The sequence below is a fragment of the Crocodylus porosus genome, unplaced genomic scaffold (assembly GCF_001723895.1).
Source record: "Crocodylus porosus isolate Cpor-Errol unplaced genomic scaffold, CroPor_comp1, whole genome shotgun sequence".
Lineage (NCBI taxonomy): Eukaryota > Metazoa > Chordata > Crocodylia > Crocodylidae > Crocodylus > Crocodylus porosus.
Genome location: NW_017728921.1, coordinates 27764193 through 27788601, shown reverse-complemented (window position 1 = coordinate 27788601; position 24409 = coordinate 27764193). Strand labels below are relative to the sequence as shown.

At 47.3% G+C, this 24409-nt stretch overlaps 1 protein-coding gene across 2 annotated transcripts in view; it reads left to right on the top strand.

The window, feature by feature from the left end:
* Nucleotides 1–22783, top strand: part of TESC (tescalcin) — a 30206-nt gene extending 7423 nt beyond the window's left edge. The window contains exons 2-8 of one of the 2 annotated variants that reach the window (XM_019539357.1): nt 8569–8638; nt 17848–17928; nt 19702–19841; nt 20059–20120; nt 20219–20326; nt 21704–21751; nt 22416–22783. In XM_019539357.1, coding sequence (XP_019394902.1) covers nt 8569–8638; nt 17848–17928; nt 19702–19841; nt 20059–20120; nt 20219–20326; nt 21704–21751; nt 22416–22493 — 587 coding nt within the window. In that variant the 3' untranslated portion in view covers nt 22494–22783. The remainder of the gene's footprint in view (nt 1–8568; nt 8639–17847; nt 17929–19701; nt 19842–20058; nt 20121–20218; nt 20327–21703; nt 21752–22415) is intronic. The other variant, XM_019539358.1, reaches the window with a different exon arrangement.
* Nucleotides 22784–24409: the final 1626 nt, after the last annotated feature.

Genomic DNA, 24409 nt, shown 5'->3' with positions numbered 1-24409 from the left:
CCCCATTGTCCAAATCGCTGATAAAGAAATTGAACAGCGCAGGCCCCAGGACCGAGCCCTGGGGGACTCTGCTGCCCACTTCCCCCCAGGTCCAATATGACCCATCCACCACCACCCTCTGAGTCCGACCCTTGAGCCAATCTGCAATCCATCTGACTGTGTAGGCATCAATGCCACAGTTGCCTTGTTTTTTAATGAGGATGGGTTGGGAGACAGTGTCAAAGGCCTTGCTGAAGTCCAGAAAGATTTACATCCACGGCGACACCTGCATCCAATGCTTTTGTGACCTGATTGATCATAAAAGGCAATCTGGTTGGTCCGACATGACCTGCCCCTAATGAAACCGTGCTGGTTGCCCTTGAGCATCATCCCTGAAGCCGGCCCTTCACAGATGTGCTCCTTGATGATCTTCTCAAAGAGTTTCGCTAGGATTGAGGTAAGACTGATGGGCCTATAGTTGCCCGGGTCCTTCCTCCCTCCCTTTTTTTAAAGATGGGGACCATGTTGGCTATCTTCCAATCATCTGGCACCTGGCCCGAGCACCACAAGCGCTCTTAAAGCCGTGCCAAGGGCCCTGCAATAACCCCTGCTAGTTCCCTCAACGCCCTGGGGTGGAGAGCAGCTGGACCCGCTGATTTGAATGCGTCCAGCCCCTCCAGAAGCTCTCTAACCCAGTCCTCCCCAACCTGAGGTCTGGGGGCGTTCCCCTTGAATCCATCTTGCATCACAGTGGGGAAGTCCCGGTCCCTGCCCAAGAAAACAGAGGTGAAGAATTGGTTAAAGAGATCTGCTTTCTCCTCTGGTGCAACCACCAGATTGCCCGGAGGATCTTGCAGGGGCCCCACATTTGCCAGTGCTTTCTTCATCTTCCCTATATATTTGAAAAAGGACTTTTTATTATCTTTGATTTTGGACAAAAGTCCTAGCTCTATGTCTGCCTTAGCTTTCCTGACAGCCCCCCTACAGGCCCGAGCAGGGGAGGTATACTCCTCTTTGGAGATAGCACCCCCCTTCCACCCCTTGTACGCCGCCTTTTTGGCAATCAGGCATTCCCATACACCCTTGGTGAGCCAGGGGGGCTTACGGGCACTCCTGCCCCCCTTGCTTCTTGTTGGGATGGTCACCCCTTGGGCCCGGAGTATCATCTCCTTAAAGAACGACCACTCATCTAGGGCACTGAGCTCCCCTGCTCTTGACAGCCCTGGCGCCTCTCCCACTAATCTCAACTCCATTAAAGTTGGACCTCTTGAATAATGCAAAGTTGAAGCTTAGCTCAGCTCCCCTTCCTCTACTCTGTCTATCCAAGTAGCCAAAAGGCTTTGGAGAGATGGTACTAGGGAGGGAAAGGGACTGGGGAACTCCTTTATTCATCTGGATTAGAACTCAAGCCCCCAAATTGACTTAACCGCGTAGTATCAGATGTCTTATTGCAAGGCCACAGTTTCTGTGATATGACAAAGCATCCATCATTGTGGCATACAAGCACCAAGCTATGACGTCACCATCCTGAAAGACAGATGGATGTCCTCCTCCATTATTGTCACACATTTCTCTTTCAACCTGCACCTTATTCTAAAAGAAGACAGGTCTCTGCTGCAAAGACCCTTGTATTACACTAGATGACCCTCCATAACCTTTATAAGCCGTTTCAATACGATGTGCAGTTATTTCAGTTTGAAGCTGCTGGTTTTGACCTATAAGGTTCTAGACAGCCTGGGCCCTACCGACCTAAGGAACCGGAGGTGGTTTAAGCACCCACTTTGAACGCCTTCAAGACACTTTTGGATGTTTATCTTGCTGGGATCCTACGATCCCTGCTGACTTCCTGCCCCTCGGGCAAGGGGCTGGACTCGATGATCCTCCGGGGTCCCTTCCAGCCCAAATGTCTATGAAATATATTAAACTGTCTTCTGCCTTACACCCTATTACAATCCCTAAAGTCAGGTGAGAGCAACTGGTGGAATAAAGGCCATCAGTACATGAGTCCATTTGGTAAAAATGTGTGGGAGTTGCTCTCGCCAGTTGCTCATCACCTCTGAAACTCGCTGCCTCTTGAGACCTACCAGAGCTTGAGCCTGGATGTCCTTTCAGAAGCACTGCAAGACCCTTCTATTCGGGCAGGCAGTTAGCAACCAAAGCTAGGCCAAGATGTTGTTTAGCGGATCTCAGCTTTATTGTGTTTTATTTTGGGGTTTCTTTTGCTAGTTGCCCTTCGAAGTTGTTCTGTTCTCTTAATGGAATGCTGCCCTGAGCTTTTGTTGGGAAGGGCAGCATTTAAATTGTATAAATACATCTGGCTTTGTTTTGGCCTTTAAACAAGGAGTCAAATTTATCCACTGAAGGAGCTTTGGACCAACAAGCCCAAATTGCCTCTGCAGTGTTTTTGATGGCAGGGAAACCAAATCCATCGTAGCCTTGGCACTAGTTTTGATGGAGATGTATATAGCTGCCGCTTGCCGAGTAGAACATGCAAACTGAGCCTTTAAAATGCAGCAAAGCTGTGAGATCAGACTGCAGTGCAAGCAAGAGCCTTTGGCATAATAGTTCTCCTTCACTGTGAGCTATCCTTACTGCAGAGGCAGGAGCACACAACCATCAGCCAGCAAATACTTTCGGTCCCCAAATCCGACAGACAGGGATGTATTGAAGTGTGTTCTTCCCTGTCTCATACTCCTCACCTTGCACAGAATGACGTGGTGCAGTTCCACATTCACTATATCATTAAGTCTTGAGTAAATTCTGTTTACGTGGGTTTCAAACCTTATAAACTCCATCTAGGCTCTGACTGCCCAGCTAGGGTCTTATTTCACCTCCAGAGCCCAGAAGCTCCAAGCCAAAGCAGGCTCCAGCTACACCTATAGAAAACTTTCATATTGGGCCCTTGGCGATGCCTGAAAACCCTCAGTTGGTTAATGGAGGTGTGTAGGTGTCAGTGAGGAGTGCCCCCCCCTGCACCCCTGCAATGACTAGTGGGTCTAGGTGACATGATAATAATCCATACCATGCTTGAGTGCCAAACCCTGGCACTCAGTTTCCTCTGCCACTGACTGACCAGACTCTTCCTTGGCACTGTCACTTAACCCAAACTCGAGGTCACTGGTTTCCTCATTGGCTGGGGGCTGGCTGCAGTCAGAGGGAGTCTGAGTCTCTCCTTCCTCCCCCTCTGCCTCAGTAGTCAATTGGGTGAGCAGACCCTGGGAAGTTTCCACTCCTCCTGCCTTAGCCTTTCTGCTCTGTTGAAGAGTCACCACATTAACAGGTAGGGCTCTAGCTCTAGACGGTGGCCCTCCTTCCTTTGCAGGTATTTTAGCTCCAGAATATCACGTCCCACCAGGATGGGAACAGGAGCCCCTTCCAGCACCCCGTTCTATGCACATCCCACAGCCTCTCCACTTGATGGGGGGATGGGTTACTGGTACCTCAAATGATGGGGACCCCACCCCTTGAATGGTAAGGGTCCTCCCCAGGACCATATCTGTGGGTGAAACAAGGTTGGCAGTCTCTAATAGCAGAGATGATCTTCACTCACCTACTATCTTCTATCTGTGGTTCCCAAAGAGCTACCTTCCCTACAGCCCTCTGGGGAAGTGGATGGTTACTTCCATTGTACATGTGTGAAATGCAAGTTTTAGGGATGTGAAACGACTTCTCCAAGTTCAGTCGCAGAACTGGGAAAAGAGGCAAGGAGTCCTGTTTGAGTCCTCCATGCTTATTGCTACTCTGCACCTTGGAGTGCTGTGGGAACCTCTCGAACACTGCAGTGTGGGGAAGAAGAGGGACTATTTCACTGCTAGGTGGGACTTTCTTTTTTCCATTTTCTGAGACTGTTCCCCAAGATATCCAAGGCTTTGGTTTTAAGCAAAGTTCCAGATTCTTAAGATTTCTTGCCCCCAGTGTTGCCATGGTAACAGTGATGTCATCCAATGAAAATGTGAAAGGTCAATTGTTGATAGCCAGAATTGGAAAGCAAATCATAGAAAAGGTGTTTCTTTATGTTTTGAAAAAAGTAAAGAAAAAGTAAAGCATAGCTTAAACCCAGAGAGAGATTTAAAAATGCTGTGGGGATGACCTGGCTGCCAGATCCTAGAGCAGTTCAGGGCTTTGAAATGACTCATGTTGAGTGACTGGAACAAGATACAGCAGGATCCTAATCATCTAGAAAGCTTGAGCTACCCCAGAAAATCTGTTTGGCTAACTGGGGAGCCATGAGAAGGGAATCAATTGATGCGATGAGATGTTGACATTTTCAGATACTGGGTATTTGGATGTATAGGAGCTCTGCTTAGAAAATATGTTCTCTCCCCATCACATGATAGATTTAACCACTCAAATACAGGGATGTTGCCAGAATCCATTCCAAACTGGCATTAACATGCAGCTGTTCCTGGTGAAAATTAACCATTTTAGTTGCTGGAGCCTTATACCATCATCGTGCACATGAGCAAAAAAAAAAAAAAAAAAAATGAAAAGAAGAAAGCTTGATGCATTTGGAATGGGGGAAAAAAAAGGATTCAGGCTGGATTTATGCATCCACCAGGAACGGAGTCACTCAGCTTTGAGCAATAGGATAGTGTGGAGTGGATGGTTGTGCCCGCCTGGTTACAAGCTCATGGTAGAACCCCTCCAAGCTGAAAAGCCTGGATTGGCTTTCTGTACCCACCCACATGGTAGCCCCGGAAAGAAGCTGAGCTGTCCCTGAAGTGGACAAGCCTGCTTATTATTCATTTCCTAATGATAAGATCTCTTGCATTGTTACAGCTTAATTGAGCTAGTGGCTAACCTTTCTTCATATCAGCCTTTTCATCAGTGACCATATGTGCTATGTTGTGTTTTGGTCACCCATGGGGATGGTGTGGATTTGTTCTAGGTGCGGTCAGTCACAAAGTTGTAATCATGGCATCCTTCCACAGCTGTAAGGAGAGTAAAATAGTCGCATCCCTCACTGAGCATAGCTAGCCCAAAGATCTTTCTTGCGCTTCACAGAGGAAATTGCTTGAAGTTACAACCTGGTTCAGCAGTGGGCATAGAAAGAAATGGAAGGTAACACAAAAAATGCAGATAACTTTCCAGTCCATTTATTGAGCCCTGTGAAACACTCAGGCTAATAGATCAATACAGTTGCATTCCAAGGCCATAAAACAAAACTAAAAGAGTGAAGATAGCTTCTTAGGCAAAATAAAAAGAAGAAAAATATTAATACATACCTGTTGTCTTTTTACAGCTATAGTCAATATTCCAGATCTGCCAGGGATGTATTTAATGGGCCCTGCCATAAAAGACCCATTAGTTAAAGGTTTTTTACATCATAGCAAATGTGATGCAATCTGCTGTGTGCTGTATCTTCAATCTCTGTGCGTAAGTGGTAAAGAATGCAAATCCTAACTGGCACCCGGACAACAACTAGTAGTTTGTACAAACAAAGCCGAAGGCTGCCCTCCTTGCTCCATATAACTGCAATTGTCAATGTTGGTGCTGGGCTGAGAAGTACCCGCCAGCGACTGACTTTAGTATTGTTGCTGTGAACAACAATTTCTGAACTAGGTATTGGTGAGGAGGAAGTAACTTCTAGCCAGAGATTAAGGAGATGATCAGTCAGCCCTTTGTTCTTGCTACAATTGATTATACATTAAAAGAGGGTTAGTTCCTCTTAAAGTGAGAGAGGCATTTAGGGCAAGGCCTCGAGTTCAGTGATCTGCGTTCTGTCCCCGATGATGCCAGCCTTATGGTGCAATGGCTGGCAACTTGCCAAGCTATCTGCTTCTTTCCCATCTCTGAGGCAGGGCTTGTTTCTGCTTCATAGATGAGCCTGGGGCTTAAGCAGGGCTTTGTGATGCTCACCGAGCTGCAGGAGTGCAATGCATTAGGATGGAGTTTGTTCCTGGGTTCTCAGTAAGGTGAGGTCTTTATTTGAACTGAAGACTAAACAGGAAATCTTCAGAGCTGGTCGTCTTCTGGAAGGAGCAGCTCCCAGACGGCTCTTATGGTCAGTCAGTGCAGTCATAGTATGTACCTGAAAGGGTTAGTTAGCTCCCCTGGTTGAGTTACTGTACTCTAAACACAGGCTTCCTAGGCAGCTGTGTTTTCCTGTGGGGCGATTTAAGATTTGCCACATAGGATTTGAGCTGTGGTTTAACTTAGTTCAGTTGGCCAATGGCAGATGCTTCTGAATGGGCCTTAATATGCCAGTTTTCCTGATGCTGCATGCTGATCATTGTGTGACTTGAGCCATCACCCTCGCAGGTTTCTTGATTTTATCCTAGCTGGCATGACTAGTGACCATATGATTGTAAATGTACATTGAAGCCTAGATTTTTTTCAAAAAACAGCCAGTTATCTATAGTGCCTCATAGGATCATAGGGCTGAAAGGGACCTCATCAGGTCATCTAGTTCAGCCCCCTGTTCAAGGCAGTATCATCTCTGACCTAAACCATCCAAATCAAGTGTCTGTCTAACCTGTTCTTAGAAATGTCGAAGGATGGAGATTCCACTGGTCCTCTAGGTAGCCTGTCCCAGTGCTTAACTACCCTTGTAATGAGAAAGTTCTTCCTAATCTCCAATTTAAAATGTCCTCTGCTGCAGTTTGAGGCCATTGCCCCTAGTCTGGACCCTTACGGCCACAGAGAATAGTCCATCTCTATCCTCTTTATAATCTCCCTCAATTTTGTGGTGCCATTTTCAAGGGTGCTGAGTTCTCAAAGATGGTAAGCACTTTCTGAAAACCAGGATCATTTAAAGTGTGCCAGCAGGGTACCCCAATTGCTATAGTTACTTGAACATCTTGGATCCAGCACTTCCTACAATAGTGTGTATTTCGTGGATTGGTGACTTCTCAGGGTAATTATATCTACTGTAAACAGCATGTTCCTTTTATCTTGCTCAAATATATTGCCTTCAGTCTTGTAGAGTTCCCTGGTGTTTTTGCAGCAATCAGTAAGGCTGTCTTTTTAATGTTATTTCAAGTCAACCACAATCTATGAGAATTATTTTGTGTTGCTCTTAATGGTGATCCTCCAAATTGGAGAGATGACTGGGAAGGAGGGAGATAACAGGCGACAGTCCTACCAATTAGGGACTAGATTGTCACTCCGGTGCTTTGTGTATGAACTCTTTTGCCTATCTATACTGTCAGTGTCTAACACTAGCTTTTGCTAATAGGCCACCAAGGCATTAAGAGTTTGAGTGGCTCATATTGCAGGATCAGGTCCTTTAAAATGTCAGTTCCTCAAGGAAAAGTCTCTTGCTGTCAACAGCTCTTAACAAATAATTCTTCGCATAGGGTTTGTAATGTAGCTGTATGCAATGTGAAATATCTGGCATTGCCTCTGGTCGTTTTTTCTATAAAAGACTAGTTAGCTCATATACTTAACTCATTGAAAATAGTTTCCAAGCACCCAGTAATCAGTCCTCTCAGCCCCTTTGCAGATAAACAGATAATGATAATTACCTGATTTATGGATGGGAAAATAGAAGTGAAGATAGGTGTGGTCATTTGAAACTAAGATATCAAGGGAGCAGGGGCAGTGCAGGAGCAAAAGCTGGAAGTCTCCGGCAATCAATCCTGTGCTCTAGCCAATATCCTGTGCTGCTGGAGTGTGGCAATTTGGGGATCTGTCTTTGTACAGTGCATGGGTTCTGCCAGAGATTGTGGATTTGGTGTATAACTCCAATTTGCAGTATGTAATACATCTGTTGTGGGCTACCAAGGACAGCATTGTATGTCATGCCTTGTCTGGAAGGAGCTACAGAGCAAACAAGTCATTGACATGTAAGGCCTGGGCTTATGTGGGCAGTACACTGGGTATGTCCTGGGCAGAAGGTACCAGAGAAGAGTGGGAAATCTGCTTGAGACAAAAGCTTTCTTAGTAGTAGAGGAGAGAGATGGCACCCATTGGCAAACGGGCATGATAAATGCCACATGTAGCAGTACCTGTCTTCTTCCTGGAAAGACTTACTGACCTAAGTTGGAGGCTCCTGGCAGATGTTATACTTAAGAAGCGATTAACCCACTGCACTAACAAAGTGTAATAACTTTGTGGCTGGTTCCCATCCCATCTTAAATTGAGAGCACAGCAGAGCCCTGAAGGGCTCTGGTGTGCTCCCCAAACAGCTGACCAGTACGCTGAGCCATTGCTGCTTGCTGGTACAGGGGGATCATGATCACAGGCTCCCTTTGCATCCACAACAGGGTGTGATTGGGGTCCGATCCCCAGTCCCACAACCGTGACTCGTATCATGCGCAGATCAGATCAATCCAATGTGTGTGAAGGAGTTTCTCCCTTGTGGGAACTTTCTCTGAAGGCAAAATAAGAAAATGCTTTCCAAACAATAAGATCCTGTGAATAGTTAGCAGCTTGGCAGGGCTGGATGAGCAGAAACCCAGGACCCTTCCTTCTCAGCCCCCCATCTCGTTGTGGGTGCAGAATTTCAGCAAGTTTCTATGTGCTGCCTCCTTGGTAGGGGCAAGCACAGCTGCAGAGTCTCATTTGTCTGGGAGGTTTCCACTCGTGCTTCACTTACTGTTTTTGGAGAGTTAGTGACCAATGAGCTGTCTCTCTTTCTCTTGTTAGTCACTTCAGAACAAATTGAACATCTTCATCGAAGATTCAAGCAGTTAAGTGGAGACCAGCCAACTATCCGGTAGGGCGCTGCTTACCTCCTGTACTCTGTTAATTGCTCTGGCTGCATTTTTATAGAGTCCCCTTTTATCCTGCATATGTGCTCTCTCTGGAGTTAGCAAGCCTGCTAAAGAGCTATCTGGATGGTACTAGTACAATGGCTTGCAGGTGAGATCTTGTGGAATTGCTCTAATAGGGACTGAAACCTAGAGAAGTATTCTTATTTCAGAAGACGTCATCTCTGACTTGGAGTGAAACAGACCCCATGGGATGGAGTGAGGGGAATACTGCTACAAGGAGCAATGCTGGTTTAGAAAGAGATGATAAACTTAATCCCTGATCTCTTTCAGGTTACTGAGGGCACTTTTCCACACAAGTCAGATATTAATGGTAAAGTCCTGGTTGAATCTCAGTTTGGGTAGTTACCCAGGTTTCCGTTGCAGTTGCAGCTATAAATTATTTTCACTTCCTGGCCTAGACACCTCGGCACAATCATGTGCTGTGGACTGGCAGCCATCTTTCCCAAGGTGGCTACATCTCTTTGGCTGGCACAATACTTTAAACTGTTTAAAATAATTTCATCAAAACTCCCCCCCCCCCCAACAAAAAGTAGCTGTTTTGACCAAAATAAATACTGTAAAACTGGAAATAAAATCCATAAACTGTTGGTAAAGACGTACAGTTTTAGAAAAACAGTTGGGCTTTTTAAAATCAAAATATTCTTAGGAAATTTTGAAAAACAAATAAAGGAAAACCACTTTCTAGGCTTTCTTTTGAAAATGCTATGCTTAGTTTCTGACCAGTTCTTTAAAGGAGGGTTTCTCGGCCTGTGGGTCGTGACCCAAAAGTGAGTTGCAAGAATATATGACAGGGTTGTGAACAAACTTTAAAAATGGATTCTCATTTAAAGGAGGAAATGTGGGCATTTCAGCCTGCAAGAGGCTGCCTGGGCCCCCCTCGATGTCCCAAACCCTGCTCTGCCCCCCACCCTACATGCTGGGGGCAGTGGGTCGGGAGTGAGGTGCATCGGCAAAGCCAGGAGGCTGTTTTTTACTTAAACTATTTACTGGGTTGGGACTGGTCACTGATGTTTACAAATGGGTGCTCTAGGAAAAAGGTTGAGAACCACTGCTTTAAAGCATGTGTTTTAAGTGCAACAAGGCTGCTTCCTAACGTACTTGGTTGTTTGTGTGTTTTGTTTTTTTGGGTGGCTGGTCGACAGTGGAACAGCGCAGGATTACAGTGCCCCAACCCTGTCTGCAACCTCTGCCTGTAGAACAAATGTCACAGTATTGAGGCATAGCAAGCATAAGGGGAGAGGGCAGGGAAAGGATCAGGGAAGATTACACTGAGAAATCTGGTCATCATTTCCCGTTACGCTTACAGGTTTGCCGAATCCTTGCCTAACTGTATCCAAAGGGGAAATCTCACGTTAGTAAACTGATTGTTCATGTTCTTAATAGGATTGGCTCTAATAGGCAATGGTTGTCAGAGGGACGTTTTCACATGTGAGCAGGTATTTACCTCTGAGCATAGCCACTTCTTGGAGATGGTGCCCAATGTTGCGATAAGGGGGAAGAAGCTGAGTCATAGTAAGAAAACACGAGGCAGCATAAAAGGAAGTTCCCTCGCTCTGCTTTGTGTGCAAGGTCTCGGTTCTTCCCATATTGGCGTAATTGCTCCTGTGAATTCAGGCCAAGACCTGGCAAGAAGAGGCGGCTTAAAACAAGTCTGCCTGGGGCTTTAGTTATTGTTGCAGGCATCATAAATAAAAGATTATCATGTCAAGAAGCACAAAGGAACCCCTGGCGCTTCTGTGAGAGCATGGTGGGGCTGCAGAACATGTGGGTGTGTTGTCTGGAAACCAGCTTTCACTGGATGCAGTGCCCACAAAATACCAGGAAGCCTTGCAAAGGAAGAGGCATTTTCCCCTGCGTGGATAAATGGTAGTGAGAAACCTCTGCCCTAAATGGAGTGTGGGCGGGAGCATTTTCTGGAAATGCTTCCCAAAAGGGGGAAGGGTAAGTAAGTATGAAGAGTTTACCTGAAGCGGTTAAAATGCTGCTGATACTAAGGCAGCAGAGCAGAGTTCTGGGTTTTTTTGCGCTCACCTTGCCGAGACTGGAATGAATCCCCAGGCTGCAGGTAGCAGGAGACTAACTTCTTGAGATCCCTTACTTGGGGCCCTGACGCACAACTCTAGATGCTCCTGGTACTCGCTTGGCAAAGGCATTAGTTTAGCAGCCTTCCCAGCACTTGGCCCACAAGGGGCTGGCCTATAGTGGACCATCTGGATTTGATGGGAATAGCTGGTGAGTGCTGGCCCGGGAGGTGGATTCCAGCGTCCTGGTCTGCAGGGATACCCTGGGGAATCTGAAGCTGCTGCCTAGTTGCAGGGATGTTTACCCACCTGACTCTTCAGTGGGGGTGAGGACAGAGGAAGGATCTTTGCTGTATTATCCAAGGCATGCTAAAACCCTATCAGCATTGGTAGAGAGAGATAGCATATGGGTGGACTTTCCTAGGCTCTCAGTTGAAGCCTCCCCAGCCCTTGGTGGTTGAGTGTAGTTCCCCACTCCTTTTTCCCCAGGTCCAATACCTGAAGCTTTCACATGCCTTACCAAGATCCCCTCCAGTCTTAGTTCTTCATGTGATCTGAAGTTTGTTCTGCCACCTTTGATGACTCCTTCAAGTTCTCCAGGAGACCCACTGCATTCTGCGTCAGGACTTCGGGCATCCCCCAGCATGCTGGGTGCATCCCCGTGTGAATGATCTGTGCTCAGCACAACTGCTAATTCAGTGCCAAGTGTTTGCGCAGTCCTACGAGCCCTCGGGCACACCACACTCTTCAGCAGTGACTCAGCCTCCGTTTATGAAGAGAAGCAGGTTGACCTTTCTGTAGCTGCACAGTCTCATGGAGATGCAGTGGGGATGAGGTTGCTTTGCTCTGTGGTGTGACCTGCCCTGTAGGAGGTTGCTACAGGAGGAGGCACAGCCTTTCATAAACCCGCTTTGCATAATCTGTGTGCGTGACTTCTCCCCATGTCCTTCACGAGAATCAGCAAATGGGACCTTTCACTGTGATTGACGAGAGAGGTCCTGTGGCACCACAGCATACATATCCCAGTCTCCGGGCTGCCTGGTAGTGTCCTCAGCTTTGTCTCATAGGACATGCAACAAGCAGAGTAAAACAAGGTCTGTCTGGTGGAATACATAGTCTTTCAGCTTAACCGAAATGCTGAAGGAAACTTTGTTTGAATCCACCACAGTGAAAATTCAGAACAGCTGTTCCCCCACATCCTGACACTGCCCCCCCCTTATGTACTTATAGGCCACCAGCAAGTCCCCCTGAGCTTGTGGTTTTCCATGCTGAAGAGTCCTCTGCCTCAAACTCTCCTCATAAGGCTTGTTCTCTTCACTTCTGATCATGCGCGTGGCTCTCCTCTGGACTCTCTCAAGCTTCTCCAACTCCTTTCTAAAGTGTGGAGCCCAGAATTGGATGAGTACTCCAGTTGCAGCCTCACTGAGGCCAAATAAAGCAGGAGAATGATATCTTGGGTCTTGCTTGAGATGCATTGGTAGATGCAAGCCAGGGTTTTATTTGCTTTGCTGACTTTTATTTGCTTTGCAAGCATCATATTGGTGGCTCATATTCATCTTGTGGTCAATCGTGGCCCCCCAGTCTCTTTCGGTCACGGTGCTAATGAGTATAGCACTGCCGAGCCTATAGGCATGATGTGGGTTCTTTCTCCCGAGATGGAGCACCTTGCATTTCTCTATGTTGAATGTCATCAGGTTTGATCCATTCACCTTGCAAGCCTGTCCAGGTCGGCCTGAATCCCCAGCCTATTCTCTAGAGCAGGGGTGGGCAATTATTTTGGGTGGAGGGCCAGAGTTTTGGCAAGCCATCAAGGGCTGCATGACAGGCAGCCGGGGGCAGATCTAAATATTAATTTTCTAAAATTTTTGGGCCCCGTGGGCTGGATAGGATGGCCTGGCAAGCCGCATCTGGCCCACAGGCCACATTTTGGCCACCTGCTCTAGAGTGACTGAGCTTCCCAATAATATGGTGTCATGTGCGAACTTAGCCAGTCCACTTCTGACACCCAAATCCAGATGGTTTATGACTGTATTAAAGGGTACTGACTCGGGTCCATTGACAGTCAGTCTTTGGGACCAACCTGAAACAATGTTTTGTTTCTGTTTCTGGCACTGACACAAAGCACCAAAGAGGGAGGTGCCGTTTGAAGAACTCGTGACAGGGAGGAGATGGGGTTTTCTGCAGGAGCCTGGTGATCATGGCACTCGCCTCACTGTGAGAGCGCCAGGTTCAGATCCTTCCTCCGCCTCGGGGCACTTGAAGCCATGCTTCCTGCCTCCCAGGAGAATGGAAGTAGGATCATTGCAGCAGGGACTGGGCCCTGGGTACATTCTTGCCAACTTGCTCTGGAAATTCAAATTACTATATGTGAAGTGGAACGGCTTCAATGGCAGAGAGACCCATTTCACCCCAGAATACACAGTAACCTGACAGGGTGCTCTTCTGGCTAGTGGAAGCTGTTGATTCAAGTCCTCCGAGGTAGTGAGTACCCAAACGACTGGCCTTCTGAGTCACGGAGGAAGCAACGAGACAAACCACCTTCTCATTCTCTTCTGGTTTATGAAATTAGTCTGGGGTTTTTTTTCCCCCCCACTTAATGTCATGAATTTGCCCCAAACTCTGAGTGTAGTTTTAGGTCGACCAAAATTGCATTTTATGGGTAAATAAACTAAACCAAAAAGTTCACCAATCCGTAGTTAAACATTGTCGTACCAGAGCCCCAGATGTGGGATGCCTGTTCCTAGGCGAGCTGCCCAGAGTTCATGATGCCTCATTTGTTGTGGGATGTCGGTTGGGGTAGGTTTTCCCCATGGAGCAGATGACTGAGTCTCTTTTCACTGCCAACCCCTGCGTGAGTCTATGTCTACCGTAGCCTTGCTCCAAATCTTCCAAGCTCTTCAAGAAAGCATTGGGAAGTGGGCTGATGATCAGAGCAGGATGTCACAGTTACTGGGCAAACTGCTACTCTGAGCCCTCCCAGTCCCATTAGTACAATCTGCCCCCCCCCCCCGACTCACAGATCAGGCAGCAAGTACCTTGGCAGGTCTGATTCAGGCATGACCCTAGAGGCCTGTTCCATCGGGGACAATGGCAGTGATAAATTAAGGTACCATTTAAAGCAGTGTACCATTCATTTACACCAAAAGTATTTCAGAAAGGCCCTGTGCTTATAGCCCTACTTACTGTTTCAGATGACTTGCTTACTGTTTTTTTCCCCATCTTCCCCAGGGGGGACACTGTAAGGACGAACTCTATATATTCTTCTGCAGAGCTTCTGTATGTCAGGCTGGCTCCCATCCAGAGCTCACTGGCAGCTGAAAAGCCCTCCAGGGAAGAGAAGGTGTTCCTAAATGCCTGATACCTTTTTGAACCCCATGCTCCCAGCTTGGCAAAATTACTGTCTCACTTTGGCCTGAAGTCTGGCAGTACATGACTGTTCTGTACTTGCCTGCAGGGATGCTCTTATTTGAGAAGCCGTTGTGTTGTGTTTCTGAATAGTCACCGTTGAATTCCAGCATTAGAGACATATAATAAATGTTCTCCTGATTCACACTAAGACTTGGATCAATAGTCCTACAGGAAATTCAAAGACCCATCTACAGTAACTTCCCCTTGCTAACCCAACTACATATAACACTTACAAAATTGGATCCTAGGTCGTGCATAATACCAGCTCCACGTATGTCCTGTGACAGACTGAGACTCCTGACACCCAGCCCCCTACTCGAACCCAGCTCCTTCCCACGCTGAGTTTTTCTTGTGAGTCTTTATGTTGAAAGATTTACATCTGCTTTTCTGCCCCAACTGGGATTTACTCCCCCATTTCTTCTTGAGAGCAGTGATTGCTGTAGGGTAACTAGGTTAGCCTGTTCTGAGTGACTGGCTTCAAGTCTTTTCTTTGAGCTCAGCTGCCTAAAGCATGTTGCATGTCAGGTTTCTAATGAAAAGCAGGGAGGAAGGTTGTAAATTGGGCAGGTGCCTTCCCTTCCCCCAAGACTAACAAAACACACTGATCAGAGATCCCGTCTCAGGGATAATGAGCTGCTCTGGAGAGCTCGCTCGCTCGCTCTCTCTCTCCAGATATAGCCAGGCCTCCTCCTCTCCTCTCCCCGAGAGCACTGTTTGTGATTCTCATTAGGCGTTTGCAGATCACTATCCAGACAGTAGCAGCTGACACCAGCTGCAGAAAGGTAGGAAAATTACAAGTGCTATCTCTAGAGATGATTCACACTGTCCCCCAGGGTCTATTCTCTTGTTAGCTCACTGCGTGATATATGCACACCCGTGTGTGTGTAGCCACAGCTTCCTCCTAGCCCTTCCTGCAAGCAGGTCATGCAAGAAGGGCCGTGAAATAAAGATACTCCCCAGGAAAGCAGACAGAGGAGTACCCCCATGCTCGTACTAGAAAGCAGGCTCCTCTCTGCCTTTTATCCTAGCTGCTCCCCAGTGGCCTATACTTGCAGCTCCAGGTCAGCGATGGAGTTGGCTATACTGCTCTAAATGCTGAGTGGCCAAAACTCATGAGTCAAGGCTCTCGCTAGTTTGTGCAACTTCAAATAATAGGTGTCGGTTTCTTTATATCAGCCCTGCAAAGGTGGTGCTTTTTTTGCGTTCATATCTTAAAGTTTTCTGCCCCAAAAATGAGGACTAGGCAATTTTTTTAATGACGGCTTTCTTCATTATGACGTAGCTGCAGGAGCTGAGACTTTTAGAAACACCAAATATCAGCAGTTTGTAACAGGCTAAAACAGCCTTGTTTTCAGGCTATACCCTTTGCATGGTCTGTATTTTTACCCAGAAGCATGGGGTTAAAAAGTCAGAAAGGTAGCTGAGTGAATAGGCAAGCAGGAGAAAGGAAGAAGCTCAGCACAGGGTATTGTGAGCGACACCACAAGAACTGAGGGAGGAAGTGAGAGAGAGACACTACTTCCTCAAGCCTGTAGTGAGTGGACCACAACTACACTGGCTCTTACCCCCGAGGGGAACAAAGGGAGCAGCAGTTCTGCAAGATCAGATGCTACTGGGTGACGCGCTCCCTCAGCTCCCATTACAGATCCATGATGAAGGGACTGATCTGAACATACTGGGATGTGTGGAGAGGACCATACAGGGCACTGGGAAAACATCACATTACCAAAGAGATTAAAGTAAGCTGTTCCCCCTCCATGAGAATTTCTGTGTATACAAGCTGGAAGAGGATTTCATTGTTAGCACACCTGACTGTCTTGATTCACTGGTAGGATCTGACTGTTCCTGTGCCAGTGATCACAGTACATTCATCTGTTAGTTGTTGGGGTTGTCCAGTACCTGAGTGGTGTTTACCACCTCCATGCGCACTGCTGGTCACGTATCGCTTTAACGGGGGTCTTCTTGAGGTAGAGGTGAACCTGGTTTTGCACTTAATGAACGCGGAGAAAGGGGAGTCATGGTTTGAGTAGAACATTAAAGCATAACTTACATGCTGTCCTTGCACAGACCACCCCGATACTCCTCAGTTCTGGCCTCCAGCATCTTTCGTTGGTTCGGTCCTGATGCTCCATGCAGCTCTGCTACCATTTGTGCAGCACTGCCTGCCTCTTTGACCGGTCTCGAGCAACTGCTGTGGCTTCTGTTTTACAGGGACAAACAGTGGTGGAGCTAGTTCAAAACTTGGTACTTATTTTCTGCAGGAACTTTTAATGTTTCCAACTTTGTTTTCATTCTGATTTGGAAAAAAAAAAATCTCACAATGAAGCTCACCAAGAAATCATTTAATTTGGGGTTAACTGGAAAACAGATTCTGTGGAATTGAAATAGGTTATGCCAATGTCATTACTTCTATAAAATATTGTTGAGCTGAAAAAATCAAGGCCCTCTGTTCAGAGCATCACCTCATCCAATCACTGTCTTCTACTTCTTTTAAAAGGAAGCTGCGTTGAAATCACCCCATCCCCACAGAAAGTTTAACCTATGAAAAGGTTTTCCTGTTTGACAAATAACATCTAGTCAGAAGATGTTTTCAACCAGGTCTCCCAGTTATTAATCTGAGGTCACTAAATGTGTTTCATTTGTGGCTTAAGATAAAGGTGAGTGCTAGTTTTGTGGGCACATGAAGTTGGAACTTTAAAAAACAGGGCAGAAAGGGGCCTCGTCAGGTCCTCTAGTTCAGGGGTACTCAACCTCCAGCCCACAGGCCAGATCAGCCCATGGCACCATGTCATCTGTCCCATGGGGCTCCCCATGGACATGGAAATTTGTTAGTGTGGGACACTGCAATTAACACTGCTGCTACTCCCCTGCTGCTGAATCTCCAGGTCCCACACAGCTGGCTCAGGCCCACGGACTGACCTGGATGGCTTGCGGGGCAAAAAGTCTAGCTACTGTGGATCTAGTTCAACCCCCTGTATAAACCATCCCAGTCAAGTGTTTGGAAGTTGTAAAGTGCAGGTTAGGCAATCACAGAGATTCCCCAGCCAGCTGCAATCATGGGCTCTGGTGCTAGCTACCCTCAGAGCCAGTGGTTAGGCACCGAAACACGTTATCTCCTGAGGATGTGGGTTCTCTGCGACTGGAAGGTTTTAAGTGCAGGTTAGCATCAGCCCAGACGACTATTCGTCTGAGTGCAGGTTTGGAATTTCAGCTCCAGGGCAAGCAGCGTGTGCTATAAAGGCACAGTGCCAACATCGAGGGTAAATTCCTCCTGCCCACCATGCTTCCCCACAACCCAAATCTTCTGAAATCACACACTGAGCAATTATGGCTCAGAGATGGCAGAGGTTTCCCCCTGCAAATCCCGTCAGTTCCTCCCTCTGCCTCCCTTCAAAGAACATATAAGGAGACTGAGCAACACATACAATTGCCACCCATGTGCAGTTAGTTGGCATAGTTTTACAGCCTAATCAATGTCCATATGTGCGTCCCACAAAAACCCCAGGCAATGGGCTAACGATGGTCTGCCCTTGCAGAGGCTGGCTGCATAAAAGTTTTCCATCTCTGCCTTAAGGATCAACTGGTCTTGAGATATAAGTGCAGCTGGATTTTCCTGCTCCAAGTCCTCCTATGTTAAAGTGGTATCAGAAGTTGTTGTTCCCTTACGCTCAGACTCATCCATGCATAGCTGATTCCTCCATGTTTTCTTTTTTGTTTTACAGCAAGGAGCATTTTGACAACATCCCTGACCTAGAGTTCAACCCAATTAGGTCAAAAATTGTCCATGCCTTTTTTGACAAGAGGTAAGAGGAGCGCCCCTGGCAGCTATCGGGGAGGTTTGACGTAATCACATTTGTCCTCCTCTGCTGACCTTAAAAAATAACAGCCTTCATTTTCATCTCAAGCAATGGCTGGTTGTGCCAGGTCAGCAGCGGGTGGACCTGTGTTCTTCTACCTGTTCTGTGGATGAACATGCTTGTCCCTTAAGCAGGACTTTTTATGGTTTATACTACAAAGACACTGGTATGGATAACTGGATCTAGATACTTGAAACAATGATATCAATTGTGGGGAGGCAGGATGTCCTGCATTTCAGTCTCAGCTTAGCTAGTTCATTCTTACCTATTCACACAACATAATACTAGATTCTCTTAACCAGCATCACTTGGAAATCAAGAGAAGTGATTCTTTTGCTCTGTTGGCACTGATGAGGCTTCTCGTGGTGTACCATGTCTAGTTTTGGACTCCACACTTCAAGAAAGATGTGGACATATTAGAAAAGGTCCTGGGGACAATGACAAACATGATTAGAGGCCTGAGAAACATGACTTATGGTTAAAATCTAAAAGAACTAGGGTTATTTAGTCTAGAGAAGAGAAGACTGAGGGAGGATTTGCTAAAAGTCTTCAAATACCTGATGAGGAGGATGGAGACAGACTATTCTCTGTGGCCACAGAGGACAGGACTAGGAACAATGGCCTCAAATGACTGTAGGAGAAATTTAGTCAGGACGTTTTTCTTTATCTCCAACCTATGAGGGTAGGTAAGTATTGGAAAAGGCTACCTAAGAGAAGGTGTGGAATCTCAAACCCTGGAAATTTTCAAGAGCAGGTTGGACAGATGCTTGTCTAGGATGGTTTAGTCAGGGATGATTCTTCCTTAAGCAAGGGGCTGAACTAGATGAACTCCTGAGGTCCCTTCCAGCCCTACGTTCCTATATGTCCACATTTCACTGTGATAAGTGGAAACTAAACCTTGGTAATTTAGCAGCTGTTTGATTCTGGGGTACGCTACCTCAGCTTAGTTTCCATTTTGTCAGATAGGAATAGAGGGGTGAAACAGCTGCAACGTTAGCTGACCTGAGCTTGCAAATGGGAAGTCTTCTCTTCCCTTTCTCCCTTCTCATTTTAAATCAGTATCATTGTTTTGTCTGTCTGCAGCCTGGATGTGAGTTAATGTGGGCTGGAGCCTGCTGCCATAGATTACTCTGATTGTATGAGCAGGCTGAGTCACATCACAGGTTGTGCCTGTGGATGAGTATTAAGGGGCTGTTGTGTCATTTTTTTTTAAAGATCTAAATGGGGGTGATCTCAGAACAAGAAAATTTAGGGCTGAATATTAGGAGAGAGTTAATGATAACAACTCAGTGCAGGAACAAGCCCTGACTTTTGCTCATTATGCCGCTTACAACAGTTTCACACTTGCCCTTGTGTGCTCCCTGGCTAGCTATATCCACCTGTGGCCTCTCATTGTTTGCATCCCACATCCACACTGTGGCAGGGACTGTCCTTTGTTGTTTGGTCAGTGCCCAGTACCTGCCTCTGGATGCTTAATTGATACAAATAATGATTATTGGCCTCCTAAGAGAAATGGTGGGAGCCCTGTTGATTAGGACATTTAACACTGAACCTGGCAACCTATTAGTGTCAGTAGCCAATCCTGTGCTAGAACGGGTGGAGATGGTGACCTAACCGGGTCCATTTTCTGACACAGTATGGAAAGTTGCTGGGTGGATTCTCACTGCAGGTATCATCATGCCTCCTTTGTGTCACTTCCATTATCTGCTGTCTCTGCAGGAATCTTCGACAGGAGTCAGATGGATTAGCTGATGAGATCAACTTTGAGGACTTCCTGACCATCATGTCCTATTTCAGGCCTATTGAGATGAACATGGATGAAGAACAGCTAGATCACTTCCGGAAAGAGAAGCTAAAATGTGAGGCTTGCCATAAGTTCCCACCCTAAGGTCCTTGGCTTTAGAGGAAGGCTGCATGGTGAGGCCCCCCTGCCCCCAGCCCAGGATCCCTGCTCTAGCTCTTTCCATGCTCCCTTCTATTTGCAGTAAGCATTGGGTTCTTGGGCTACATGGGTATGATTCGGCTTTGAGCCACTGGAGCCCTGGACTGACTCCACTGCTGCCTTGTGTTTCCTAGTTCTGTTTCATATGTACGATTCAGACCATGATGGGAAGATCACACTGCAGGAGTACCGAAATGTAATGTATTGTTCCAGCCCCCCATTCTCCCAGCATCTCTCCAAATGCTCTGCAACCTCTAAAGCTGCCTTGTTTTCCTTCCTCTCACTCCCTGGTAGGTGGTGGAAGAGCTGCTGTCTGGAAACCCCCACCTGGAGAAGGAGTCAGCAAGGTCTATTGCAGATGGTGCCATGATGGAGGCTGCCAGCATCTGTGTTGGACAAATGGTAGTAGCCACTGGCTTGGTGTAGAGCTGTGTAGGCACTGTAGCATGATGAGCCTGCAGTGAGGCGCCATGGGCCAGTTTGGTGCTGTTTAGTGGAAGCAAACAGCACTGAGTTGTTCTGGGCAGTGCCCTGCTGTCTGCTGCACAGTGCATATGGGCCTGGTGCTGTGCACTCTGCCTTGTACTCCCATACTAGCACTATGGGATCACATGGCTCTTTTCTACATAATGCTATTGTTTGGAGGAGGGTGGCTATGTCTGTGCACTGTCTGCTGCTCTTAGATGCAGCCACTTGTGCACGCAAAATTCATCAGAGCTCTGTCTTGCAGAGCAGCTGGCCCAGGTGCAGTCCCAGGCCCTGTCCAGACACCTCGTCCCAGCCCTAAGCATGTTCTTGGGTTCCCTGAAAGCAGTATATTCAGCACCTCACAGGACTGGAGCCTGGAGACCTCCCTTTGGTCCAGGAGGCCAAGGAGCCTGAGACCCTGTGGGGGGAGGACCTCCGTGTAGATGAAAGTTTTTGCCATCCTTTGTTGCACACAGTCGTGTAAGAAGCCCATGGAACTTGTGTACTGAAGGAATACCAAAAAAAACCCAGTCACCCTCCCCCTGTTGTAAGGAGGCACTGCTTGGTGCCTGCTCATTTGAGGCATTTCAAATAAGCAGCTGCAGTTTCTAACTAAGGCTTATTGCTGTGCTGAGAAGCAGGTGATCGCTGTTGACTGGGAGCCCTGCACAGCAGTCAGTAGTGCAGTGACTGCTTGGAGCGTGATGCCCTGGAAGTCCAGTCCAGTAATCGCCTTCTGTTTTGACAGCCTGAGTCCCCTGAAGTCCCATTCTGGGGACTGGATTTCCAGTCTGTGACTTCCTGGCTGCATTCAGTCCACCTCAGAGCCCCTTCTGACCTCTGAAATACCAGGTTGTGCCAGCAAAACACAGGCTTGGCCTCTTTTTCCCCACCCAGTTTTAGGCAATAATGATACCTTTGCACTGGAACACTGAGTAAAAGGGCCCCATTGTGCTGGTGGGACAAGAGACACAAAGAGAGAATTAATGATAGGCCATGATTAAAATACATTGGAGGTGGTCTAAGTTCCCATGCTCAAATAAATTTTGACACAAGAAAGCATGCACATGTACATGGTGATGCCATTATGCTAGACAAATGGCAGTTTTCCTTGCACTTCATCACATGTACACGGTCAAATCATCACGTGTACAAGCGCCTGATATGACCAGCTTAAGTGGCTGAGTGAGGCCTTCTGATTCCCAGCCTCAGCTCAGGCAATGCTGTCCCTGCCTGGTGTTTCAGTGTTGGTAACAAACTTTTAGCAGATTTAATTTCCTAACGTGTTTTCTCTCTCTCCCCAAACTCCAGGAGCCAGACCAGGTATATGAGGGAATCACTTTTGAAGACTTTCTTAAGGTTAGCAATGATAGTTGGGTTACTCATGCTGTCAGTTTGGCAGCCCTGTTGGGTTGGTGGGGAGAACAGGGCTGAATCACTAAACCGCTCTGGTTATTCCACAGTGTAAAGGTCCTTTGGGCCTCTCACAGCTACACCTGCTAATCTTTCAAGATGCCAGTTTTCATGTAGTACCTTCAGAGGGGCATTGCAAAGACTGCTGTGTCCCTTTGTCTGTTGTCACCCAACTCCTGTTATCCAAAACTGAAGCAACAGGGCTGGTCTCCCATGTGGTATCCAGTGCTTAGTGCTTTTCTGAGAGGGCTCCTCCTAAGAGGAGGAGAGGATTCTGCTTGCCAAGTTGTCTTTGATGTGGGCAGAGGCCACCACCAAAACATGCCAGTAGGACAGTGGTTTCTGGGGTAGGGATGGTGTCCCTGAGTGAATTGCACTGAGATGCTGAATTTGCTTCTCTCAGATTGGTGGTGACAATGTTCAGTCCTTCCCACTGCTGAGACCATCCTGTGGGATGCAGTGCAGGCCTTAAACTGAGCAGCTCAGGGTCAGATGCCCTGCTCCTCTCTTGACTCCATAGGAACCCAGGCAAAGTCTGCTGCAATGACACGCTGTCGGGAGCAAAACCCAGCCTCTTCCCTCTGCCTAACCCTGCCTCTTCCAATTCCAGATATGGCAGGGGATTGACATAGAGACCAAGATGCACGTCCGCTTCCTAAACATGGAGACTATTGCACAGTGCCATTGACTGCGACTGGCTCCACAGAGTTGTTGGACCATGGGTACTGACTATGAGGGATGGAGCACAGGAAGAGGGAACTGGACCATGAGCAGAGGAGGGAGGAAAACAGCCTCTGAGAGCAGGTTCAGGTCTTTGATATCAGATATCTGTCATTTGCTCCCAGTGTGTGTGACTAAGTCCTATGATGTCCTCTAGTCCCTGTGTTCCCACAGGGGCTTCTTTGTGCTGTGTAGAAATGCATAGGGCTTAAGTGCCAACTTTTATCTATAATAAAATATTATTCTGTCTTTTTTTTTTTTTTTGCTCTGTTTGGGGAATGTGTGCCCCCCTCCCTGCCGCCCTTGCTTCAAGATGGTCCATAATCAGAGCCCTGCTTCTTCTCAACTCCTCCAGGACAGAGCAGCATCCTGTTAGCTCCTCCAGTGCCTAAGAGGCAGGAGTGTGAGGAGGAGCAGCTGGTGTCCTCAGCCAGTCAGCATGTGCTGCTGTTTCCAGGTCTGCGTTAGGTGCAGGAAATAGCTCTCCTCTGCATTCCTGAAGCCAACGAGATGCTGAAGGAGGATGGGCTATTTTTTGTGGGCAGTTTCCCCCTGTTGTTGCTGAACCTATGAGAACACCAGCACCACTCCAAAATATTAAACTGGAGTCAAAGATGTAACAGGAAACGAGATGAGAACTTTGTACCCTTTCAGATTTAGTGCATCAATGAACATAGATACACCCCACAAAGGGGATAATCCATGGCACAGATTGAATTCTTGGTGCCCTCTGACCTGTCTTTGCTCTACCCATTGGTCTATCACCTTCCAGCGTCCCAACCAGAGCAGCTCCTGTCTCTGGAGCCAGGAATATCTCTGAATATGTCTAGTGCCCAGTAGAGTGGGGGCTCATAATTCAGTGGTGCCTTCTAGATTCATAGACATTAGGGCTGGAAGAGACCTTGGAAGATCATCGAGTCCAGCCCCCTGCCCAAAGGGCAGGAAGTCAGCAGGGATCGTAGGAGCCCAGCAAGATAAACATCCAAATGTCTCTTGAAGGTGTTCAAAGTAGGTGCTTGAACCACCTCTGGCAGCAGTCTATTCCAAACCTTGGGGGCTCAGACAGTGAAGAAATTCTTCCTTATGTCCAGCCTGAAACGGTCATGGAGGAATTTGTGACTGTTCGATCTTGTCATCCCTTGGGGTGCTCTGGTGAACAGGCATTCCCCAGGATCCTGATGAGCACCCCTGACAAACTTACAGGTGGCCACCAGATCGCCCCCAAGCCTGCGCTTTTCCAGGCTGAAGAGTCCCATGGCTCTCAGCCTCTCTTCATAAGGTCTGTTCTCCTGACCTCTGATCACACATGTGGCTCTTTTCTGGATTTTCTCAAGCTTCTTCACATCCTTTATGAATTGTGGAGCCCAAAACTGGGGGGTACAATCCAGCTGCGGCCTCACCAAGGTTGAGTACAATGCGAGAATGACGTCCTGAGATTTGCTTGAGAAGCATCTATGGATGCAAGCCAGGGTTTTGCTCACTTTACTAGCCGCAGCATCACATTGAAGGCTCACACTCATCTTGTCGTCAATCATAACCCCTAAGTCCCTTTCATCTGAAGTGCTAGCCAGTGTAGCACTGCCAAGCCTACAAGGATGCTGTGGGTTTTTCCTCCCAAGGTGGAGAACCTTGCGTTTTTTGGTGTTAAACACCATCAGATTCTCATCTGCCCACTTCATGAGCCTGTCCAGGTCAGCCTGGCTCGCCCTCCTGACCTCAGGTGTGGACGCTTTACCCCAAAGTTTGGTGTCATTGGCGAACTTGGCCAGTCCGCTTCTGCTGCCAATGTCCACATCATTATTGAAGATGTTGAACAATATGAGTCCAAGGACAGAGCCTTGGGGGACCCCACTGGTCACTGGGCACCACGACAATTGACTTCCA